The 10,821-nt window shown below is 39.8% G+C and overlaps 2 protein-coding genes across 2 annotated transcripts; both read right to left on the reverse strand.

Annotated features, from left to right (window-relative positions):
* Positions 1 to 1,860: 1,860 nt before the first annotated feature.
* Positions 1,861 to 2,802, reverse strand: LOC103356726 (olfactory receptor 4K14-like). Its single transcript, XM_008280977.1, has one exon. The coding sequence runs from the start codon at positions 2,800 to 2,802 to the stop codon at positions 1,861 to 1,863; it is 942 nt and encodes a 313-aa protein (XP_008279199.1).
* Positions 2,803 to 6,208: 3,406 nt separating this feature from the next.
* LOC103356727 (olfactory receptor 4K2-like) lies at positions 6,209 to 7,123 on the reverse strand. The gene has a single exon (XM_008280979.1). It carries the CDS (start codon positions 7,121 to 7,123, stop codon positions 6,209 to 6,211), a length of 915 nt encoding a protein of 304 aa, XP_008279201.1.
* Between the last annotated feature and the right edge of the window lie 3,698 nt (positions 7,124 to 10,821).

Genomic DNA, 10,821 nt, shown 5'->3' on the forward strand with positions numbered 1-10,821 from the left:
CCAACTTGCAGCCCTAAATAAAGACATTTTAAAAAATAAAAATAAAATTCACAGAAAAAAAAACTGAAGGGGGGTCAAAGTTGGAGTTGGATGCTCTTTCGTACCACCTGGTGGTAGAAGCAAGTCAACAGCACTGAAAAGGAAGTGAGCTAACTGGTAAGAGCGTTTTATTATCCACAGTGACATGAGTCCTGTACTGACATGCGCTGAAAGGCTACTCAGAGAGGAAGAAGACATTCATCCAAAAGCAACATAAAAAAAGCCAGATTACAGTTTGCAAATGCACAAAAGGACAAAGATCTTCATTTTTGGAGACATGGCCTGTGGTCTGATGAAACTAAATTTACACTGTTTTGCCGTAATAACCATCGTTACATTTGGACATAAAAGGGGGAAGCTTGTCAGCCTGAGAACACCATCCCAACTGTGAAGCACGGGGGTGGCAGCATCATGTTGTGGAGGTGTTTTGCTGCAGGAGGGACTGATGCACTTCACAAGATAGATGGCATCATGAGGAAAGATGTGGAAATTGTAGCAACATCTCAAGACATCAGCCTGGAAGTTGAAATGTGGGTCTTCCAAATGGACAATGACCCTAAACATATCACCAAATTAGTTACAAAGAGGCTTCAGGACAGCAAAGTCAATGTTGTGGTGTGGCCATCACAAAGCCCTGATCTCAATCCTGTAGACAATGTGTGGGCAGAGCTGAAAAGGAGTGTGGAGCAAGGTGGCCAACAAACCTGACTCAGTTCCACCAGTTCTGTCAGGAGGAATGGGCCAGAATTCATCAAACTATTGTGAGAAGCTTGTGGAAGGAAACCTTAAACATCTGACCCAAGTCATACAGTTTAAAGGCAACGCTACCGAATACTAAGGAAATGTATGTAAACTTCTGACATTGAAGAAAGTAATTTAAAAAAATTCTCTCTCTCATTATTCTGGTGTTCATCAAATAGAAATAATGTTGTTAATCCTAAGTGACCTAAAACAGGAAAAGTTTAGGCGGATTTAATTTCAGACAGTGAGAAAAAAAAAGGTAATATGTCTTCTTATAAAGTATATGTAAATTTGTGGTTTCAACTGTATCTGACTTAAAGAAAGGGAATCTCATACACACTTCACATAAAAGCATCGTCACAGTCTTTTTAGTTTTAATAGAATATGATAAAATATCCTTTATTAGTCACACAAGGGGAAATTTGCAAAGTCACAGCAGCAAAGTGACAGTCGGAAAAGCAAGCAAACACAACTATAAATTAAAGCGGCGATTTATATATAATAATGTGCATCTCTTGCACAAGTTATACATAAATGTCATCTATTAACATAAACCAAAATTTAAATGTATTTACAATTTCTGTGTAAATTACACTTGAAAAGCAGGTTGTGACTGATTGAAGGGAAGTTTTCCACATGAATTTCTAAGCAGCAATATAAGTGGGAGTGGATGAATACATTTTCAGTATTCAATATATAATGAATGCATTACTGATACAATTAAACAAAAACAACAGTAGGTTTACATACTTTATTGTACTAAAAGCTAACAAAACAACATCATAGTGATAACAGCAGAGAGAACAAACATGAGATATAAAAGTAATAACTGTGAACAAGCAGCTGTTGTTGGGTATTCAGGTCTTCAGACAGTAAAACATAAAATATGACATGCAGGACAGTAAAGAGCAGACACGTGTAGTCACTTCAATTAAGAAATTACGCAAATTTACAAAATCATTGTTCATCTTAAATTTTCTCAAAGCGTTTGTGTGGCATTTGACAATACAATCACACTGACTCTTAGACGTCCATACAGTTATTTCCAGCATGTTTTGATGAAATGAACTCAACATAAATTTAGTGTGCATTTCTGTTATTAATCCCAATTCTTCGAAACAAACCAAAGACGGCGTAGCTTTTGAGTGTGAGGAAAAATGCTTCATCCCTGAGGCCATAAATGAGAGGACTCAGACACCTCGGAGCAATACTAAACATCGTGTAGTTAAACAACCTGACTTTCCTAAATAACATGAAATTAAATCGAAGGACAGCAGCTTCTATGAGCGGGCACCACAGATGGATGAGACAGAGGAACAGCTGGAAAGCATGAAGAATCACAGTCCTGAGGCCTTTTTGTGTCGACTTTTTGTTCTCTCCTGATGCAGCTTTGGCCACTTTCATTATTTTCACATAGCAGAAAACAATGACGACACACATGATCAAGAAGTACAGTTGACTTACAGCCGACCGAACATGATCCTGCCATTTATAAATGATGAACATCTCAACAGAGCAGAATTTGACCTGTGTGTAGACGTGAAGGGAGGCTGATGCAAAGAAAGGAGAGAAAATAACAATGCAGCGTGTGAAGCCGATGGCATGAATGATGAGGATGACGTGTATGGTGCTGTGTGTGGAGCACAGCTGTGCATGATGCAGGGGAATGCAAATAGCCACGTAACGCTCCAGCGCCATGGCTGTCAGCGTGACTGGTGTGACTGTAAAATACAGAGTCAACGTTAAACATAATACAACACAAATCCCAACTTGCATTCGGACGTTAAAATGGATCAAGATGAGCAGAAGATAGCTGAGTAAGAGCAGCAAACTGTCACAAAACAGCATCACAGCAAACAGTATGTAACGCATTGATGTGTGGAAGCATTCCTTTTTAAAAAAGGTCACAATAAGCAACACATTGACGGAAAAGAAAACTGCCACTAGAATCTGCAGAATAATGATCGGGGCATTGTCCTGCAGCAGAGAGAGCTCATCATGAAGCCCTGAGCTGTTATCCATGAATAATTCGACAAAAACACACAAAAGTTATATCAAACAATAAGAGTACAGCAGTTTACCTAAACCACCACCTTGCGCTGAAGACAGACGTCTTCTGCTGAGCTCTGTGCAGCCTCTGAGACTTTAAAGACTTGAATAAGACCAAATGAAGCGTTGCTCAACAGTCGTCATCGTCACTTTCGGCTCGTCCTCCTCATTGGCTGTCTATTGTTAGAGCTCCGAGTGAGGCTGGAAAGAAATCTCAGAACTTTTACTTGTTGATGAGTTAATGAGTTTTGAGTTCCATAGTTTTCCATGAAGAAGAGATGGGGCAAGTTTTACAAAAGACCTGGTGTTTTCTATGATTGTGAAAGGTACCAAACGTACTTAAACTTGAAAATGCAAATATTCTAAACAAGACACTATTAGATGATGTTTGATGAGTTACAGAATCAAAGTTGCTACACAAAAATGTGTTCTTAGGATGACAACATTAGTTGGTCAGTTGGTTTCACCATGTTTCTTCAGAGGGAAATATTGAAGTTGACATGGTGCTCAGTGGATGAATCGTACTTTTTGTCTCATGCCATGTGTGTGCGTGTGTGTGCGTGTTTGTATGTTTTGATTGTTGGATCCAAAGGCCTCGCAGGTCAAATCTAAAGAAATAAGCCAAGGTATTAGGAAGAGAAGTCTGGTTCATCCTTGGGTACAACTTCCAGATGTCTGAAGGTTCCACGTTCATCTGTCCAAACAATTATACATGTATGAGTACAAACACCATGGGAATGTCCAGCCATCATACCGCTCAGGAAGGAGGCGGGTTCTGTGTCCCAGAGATGAACGTGTTTGGGTTCAAAATGTGCGAATCAACCCCATAACAAAAGCAAAAGATCTTGTGAAGATGTTGCTGAAGCTGGTAAGAGAGTGTTATTATCCACAGTGTACCTGCATGGGCTGAAAGGCTACTCAGAGAGGAAGAAGCCATTCATCCAAAAGCAACATAAAAGAGCCAGATTACAGTTTGCAAATGCACAAAAGGACAAAGATATTAACTTTTGAAACATTTCCTGTGGTCTGATGAAACTAAATTTACACTGTTTTGGGGTAATAACCATTGGTACCTTTGGAGATATAAAAGGAGGAAGCTTGCAAGCCTGAGATCACCATCCCAACTGTGAAGCACGGGGGTGGCAGCATCATGTTGTGGGGGTGTTTTGCTGGAGGAGGGACTGGTGTACTTCACAAGATAGATGGCATCATGAGGAAAGATGTGGAAATGTTGTAGCTACATCTCAAGACATCAGCCAGGAAGTTAAAATGTGGGTCTTCCAAATGGACGATGACCCTAAACATATCACCAAATTAGTTACAAAGAGGCTTCAGGACAGCAAAGTCAATGTTTTAGAGTGGCCATCACAAAACCCTGATCTCAATCCTGTAGACAATTTGTGAGCAGAGCTGAAAAGACGTGTGGAGCAAGGTGGCCAACAAACCTGACTCAGTTACACCAGTTGTGTCAGGAGTATTGGGCCAAAGTTCCACAAAACTATTGTGAGAAACTTGTGGAAGGAAACCCAAAACATTTGACCCAAGTCATACAGTTTAAAGGCAATGCTACCAAATACTAAGGAATGTATGGAAACTTCTGACTTTGAAGAAAGTAATAATAAAAAAAAATCTCTCTCTCATTATTCTGGTGTTCAGCAAATAGAAATAATGTTGTTAATCCTAAGTGACCTAAAACAGGAAAGGTTTATTCACATTTAATGTCAGACAGAAAAAGAATTGAAAAAAGGTCATGTGTCTTTTTTTTTTTTTTTTTTACAGCGTATGTAAACTTTTGGTTTCAACTGTATATAGATGTTTGTTCATGTGTGAGTGCAGTGAAGGTGTCAAACAAAAAAAGATTTTTTTTGGCTGTAGTGACAGAAACTTCAGGTAATAATTAGTGAGCAGATGCTTTTTAGCTCTGTGCTGTGAATCACTGAAGAACAAATTATATTACTTTGGGTTTTAAAGTAACATTCATGCTGCAGGTTTGACCATTTCCAAGGTTTAACTCTCAGACTCAAACATAAGATAAGATAAGGTAAATCTTTATCGAGTTAAATGTAGACATTTTGTGTTTGTGCATGCATACCATGTGCATGCGTAAACATGTAGAAAGGTTTATGCTGGATTTTTCTCCAGTGCTTGAAAAACAATTGTTGTCACCTTTACCTGTAAATGGGTAAAGATGGACTTTATTCTTGTGTCAAGTCAAGTGTGCGTGTGTGTTTTGATTAATGATTTGTTGCTTGACAAACACGTCGTGTCAGTTCAACAACCCGGGCTGCTTGCTGTCGCCGGCCTACCTCTGGTCAAAGTGTTTCACTGAAAACCCCAAACAGTTGAGCTCATGGTGACGCCACACGAAGAGAAAAGTCAGTTCATGGATTCAGTCTGGACTGAAGTTGTGGGCTGACATGTCATTTGATTCCATCAAATTCAAAATCCTTATTAAGGTTTTTGGGGTCACTTATAGAGCTCTGCATGGTCACACCTGCCTGACAAAGTTACAGCAACCAGCAGGACTCTGATGTTCTCTGATAAGGGCTCACTGACTGTTCCTCACACTAACATAAAGAAAAAAGGGGAGAGTGTGCTTTTGAATTCTCTCACATTGGATTTAAGATACGCCTAAACAGCAGCTCAGTATCAACTGGTTTATATTTGCTTTTGTTGAAGTTGTCGTATCTTATTTATGCTTTCTGTTTTTAGCACATTTCTGCCATTCGTTTACCTGATTCTCATTTGTATTGAGAAGCATAAATGTACTGCACAGATAAACGTGAGTTTAAACAGCACAGATTTAACTCTCCTGCCAGGACACTGTGTCGAAAAAAAAAGCAGAAAAAGGTATGATAATTGTATTTAACATGCTGTTCAAAAGTCCCTTCACTGGGAGCACATGACTAAGACCCCCACAAACATGGTGAGTTTTATCAGCAGTGAGGAATTCTGGGTAACAAATGCTGTTTTTAAATCATTTAAGTCATTAAATGAGAGGGCACACTGTTCAAGAAGAGCAATGGATTTTTTAAAAAAAAGCTGCACTGTTCATGACACACATCCAAAATGTGCAATGTAGAAGCTTTTATTCTCAGTACTCATTGTATCAACGTTGGTACAATCACACAGTAACGAGAGCAGCAAGGACCGTTGGCATCAAACTAAAGTAATACAGGGATGACAAGGACGTGCACAGAAAATTGAGCAGCATATTCATCAGTACCACAGAATCACACACATGCTCATGGACAGCAAGTGTTGGTAGACACATCTAAGATTTTGCAGTTGTGAAAGGATCAATTAAGTCATTTCAGTTACATTAGAATAACAACATCAAAGCAGAGACGTGAGCTTTTTGTGCAGCAACCTCATGACTTTAATATGCTATATGTTTCTTGTACAAGCCACAGAGAGCATAATGTTTCAGAGCCTGAAAGAACATCTTATCCCTGAGGCCATAAATGAGAGGACTCAGACATCGTGGCAAAAGAATAAAAGTCACATAATTAAAGTACCTAAGGTTAACATATACCAAAAAATTAATCTGCATGACAGCATTCTCGATGAACGGGCACCACATATGGATGAGACAGAGGAACAGCTGGAAAGCATGAAGAGTCACAGTCCTGAGGCCTTTTTGTGTCGACTTTTTGTCCTCTCCTGATGCAGCTTTGGCCACTTTCATGATTCCATTGTAGGAGAAAAAAATGATGATGCACATGATCAAGAAGTACAACTGGCTTATAGCTGACCTCAGGTAACCCTGCCACCTGTACAAAATGAATATTTCCACAGAGCAGAGCCTGCGCTGGGTGTAGAAGGTGTGGGAGGCTGATGCAAAGAAAGTAGAGAGAGTAACGAAGCAGGGTACAAAGCTGAGGCCGTGGATGATGTAGATCCAGCGCACAGCGCTGAGTGTGGAGCACAGCTCTCCATGTCTCAGCGGCATGCAGATGGCCACATATCTCTCCAGAGTCATTGCTGTCAGAGTTACAGGGGTGACAAATGTGTTCAAAGACAAAAAAATATACATAGTAAGACACAACCACATCTGAATGACAATATGCAAGGAGTTCAAAACGAGCAGGGCGTCGGCCAGTATTAAAAACAGGCAATCAGACAGCAGCATGGTGGTAAACAAGATGTAACGCATGATCGTGTAGAAGAAATCATTCATGAAAAATGTTGTGATCAGAAGGAGGTTGATGAAAAGAAAGCACGAGACCAAAACTTGAACAAAAATGAGCTTATCATTGACCTTCCTCACAGGCAGCGAGTTGTTCGACGCCATCTGTTTCTCTGCAAATGTTTTGGACAATTAATACAAAGACAGATCCAAAATTCAACAATCCATCTGTAACTACAAGCTACAAAACTCCAGTCATACGTGACATGAATCTGCAATGCATTTGACAGAAACACATTACCAAGTCAAAAGACACAAGAGACTGAGTTTTACCGAAGCATCCCATGACTGTGGCACAAACATGGACGTTTTCTGCTGCTTCTGCGCAGCGATCAGAGCCAGATCTGAGTGTCAACACTTTAATAGGGGCGACTGTCCTACCAGGGATACACCAGATGAGAGCAAACACACTTCATAGCCCGTAGAGACCAAAGTTACACACATTGCATGGTACACTGTGTGACTAAAATGCAATTAGACAGCAAAAACAAACTTTTTTAAAAAAAAATCTGGCTCAAACAGCCATACAAATACAGTCATACAAAAGTTTGCATTCACTGGTAAAGACATTTGTATTTCCATGTTTTTTCCATTTTTATGAAAGAAAGAACACATGGTCTTTACAAGTGTATGTAAATTTCTTGCTCACAACTTTATGTCTGCTTGTGAAAACAACAAAGGTATGTCTTTGTAAAATGCAACATCTGCATTGCGATTTGACCCAAAAGTCCCACAAGTGTACAAAACTATGGCGTCACTTTTGCAAAACTATTCTTAAATCACGAGCTACATAACCAACACCTCATTCCAATGTGTAGAGAAGCTGGGTAGATTTTTTTTTTGGAAACACCTGCTCAGGTTTAATGCTTCGTCTTCTGGATCTGCTGTAATGTCTTCAACTGTGGAGTCTGTGTTTTGGCCTCACGTGCAATTTTTGAATATCTTTGTAAGTGAAAAGCTAAATGCTAGTAAACTGAGGTCGTCCGGCTGTGTGCAGACTGACACGACTGCACAGTTTTAAACGTTCTGCACAGTTTTTTCACGATAGTTGAACAAACACTGCAGTCGTGCATTGAAGCAAGAGTCACCACTTACAATTAAATGACGTCACATTTAGTATTAAAAGTCAACTGAGGGGGCAAAATATTAAACGTCTGCTTTTCCCCATCGAATCCGGCCTGACATTAAGTGTACAAATATGTGAGGAAATCACTGTGTATGTTGTGGCTGATTGAGTCAAATCTCATGATTTGTGGCACATGATCAGTGACCTTTTGTGTCATATGCACCAATAAACAAGGTACACCTAAACATGTTTCTTGCAAATGCTGCCATTAACTTATTTGTAGAATGCACTCACTTGTATACATACTCAACCAATATTAAATATACAAAGAAAAGTGCAAAATGAGAATGTAAAGGCGAGTAAAGAGGTGGGTGGGGTTCCTGTTTATGTCACTGGGCATTCTGACGTCTAGGTGTCCTGCAGACATGTGCTGGGCTGATTTCATCTCTGCAGGTACTTGTGGTCCACTTGTGTGCAGTTTCTGTGCCTAATGTGATGCTACAAGTGAGCATGCTCTCAATAGTGCACCTGCAGAAGCTTCAGATGAGTGATGTTGGCTGTTTAAATCTCCTCAACCTCCTCTCGACCTGGTCAGCCGGGTGATGTGGTGGGTTCAGGTGAAGTTCTTGCTGATGGGAAATCAGAGGAACTTAAAGATGCGGACCCTCTCAAGCCACATTTCAGACAACATATTTGATAACCTTTAGCAACCTGCAGCTTTTTGACAGTGTGAGATAAAACAATTGGAGAGGCAATAACTCCTTCTGAAATATCAACAACCAAGACAGTTAACGGTGCAACACAAGCTCAGCTGCATCCAGCGTGTTTTAGTTCAAGGCCTGAATAAACGTGTCCGAGACGTGTTTAGATGTTTCATAAATTAATAATTAATTTCCTTGTGTAGCATGTTTCACTATCAGATGGTAACATCAGCTTGGAGGTGGTTGAAGGTTGACGTTAGTTGTCATCTAATGGTTTCTAATGGGTCAAATATGTTGTCGTACGTTGAAGTGTGGCCAGATGTTCAGCCACATTTTCACTACATGTTGCCTCTGATCATTTGAATTTATCAGAATTCCCTACATTTACACACCCTGCAGCCTGGAACACAGCGGCATGACGTCACAGCAAGGCCTGAGCGATTAATCAAACTGTCATGACCCCCCACCCTCAGCCTCAGCCCTTGTTCCTCCCTCTATATTGGTTTCTGTTCAATCTATCATTTAATAAACTCTTCTGAACCTTTCACTTGCCTACTCTATGTCCACACCTGGGTTCCCCGTCCCGTCATAACACAAACGATGCAATCTGCACAATCGCAAAGGCTGCAATTTAGGATAAACGTTACGCAGCACATCTTTAATGTGTCAGTGGTTTTATAAACTCATGCTGTCCTGCTTGTGCTACAGATGCGCTTTTAATGCTCCATATCACATTTTCAATCTGTATATATTGAACCAAACTAAACTATATCACAAATGAAATCTGAAAATCTTACTGCCTACGTCAAAAGGACTGATGACGTTGTGTGAATGCACCTTTGTGATTCTGTGACTCTACAGGACACGTGAACAACATTCTTCCAAAAGATTTTCCCTCATATGCTGTTGTTGATGGTGGTGGAGACTCTTTCTAACATGTCAGCCCAAAACTCAGGCTCCCAGTTTAAACTAAATCATCTCATGCTGATCTCTATCTCTATGGCAGTTTGCTGTACAATCAAACTTTAGTTTGTCATCAGCTCTTTGCACTCAGAGCAGCACAGGTTACCACAGAGGAGTCATGAGGGATCATTGGTGTCACTTTGTTTTTCTCTGTGTGCTTTCAGACTCCAAACAGAACAGCGACACTAATGAGCAGATTGTCACTATTCTCTTATGGCTGATAGACTCATTAAAGGTTAATTGGTTCATTAATTATTTATACTGTCCCCTGCTGATGTCTGTTCTGAGTGCAGGTGGATGACACAACAACAGGTAAAAAAAAAAAAAGTTTCAGTCAAAAAACTAGTAATTTCTCTTTGTGAATCCAAACTATGATGAACATGCTTGTATTAGTTTGACACTTTGTCTTGATATTGATGGAGTCATGCAATCAGAACCAAACTGAACCATAGTGTAATGTATTCCCTGTTCCTACAACCTGTTGAGTATAACTGCTCATTCATCAAATAAAACAGAACACAGTATTTTTGTGATTGTTTTTGAGGTTTCACATTTGTTAAAACACCCAAACTCTCGAATTTCTGATGTTCTAACGGTCACAAACTGTGTAACTAGACTTTGTCTTTCTTCCATGTTTCCTGTCTCTGATGAAAACCTAAGTGCTGTCAAAATCCTGACATAAACCCCCCTAAGTGGGTCATAAACTAAGAAATAATGAACCACATTCAACAAACAAGAAGCTCGTTTTACTGATTGGAGCAAAGATGCCGTTAAACAAGTGACACAGCAAAGACTGCTTGGCTGGACAAAAAAAAAGCTGTAAGAATACATCAGGAGATATTTTTTATGAGGCTGTTTTTAGGAGGGTTTGTGTCAGTATAGAAGAAGGAAAAAAGGCCACAACAGATTTATAAAAGGTTCAGAAATGTGCAGCTGCAGGTAAAGAGGAATCACTCCCTGGGCTGCAGTTAGAGCACCAAATAAATATTCGGTATCAATATGGCGCCAAAATCAAGTGTTTTGTCTCCAACAGGAATGATATGTCATGTTTTTACTGTGGATTCTTGATGATG

This window comes from Stegastes partitus, unplaced genomic scaffold (assembly GCF_000690725.1).
Source record: "Stegastes partitus isolate 25-593 unplaced genomic scaffold, Stegastes_partitus-1.0.2 Scaffold216, whole genome shotgun sequence".
Classification (NCBI taxonomy): Eukaryota; Metazoa; Chordata; class Actinopteri; family Pomacentridae; genus Stegastes; species Stegastes partitus.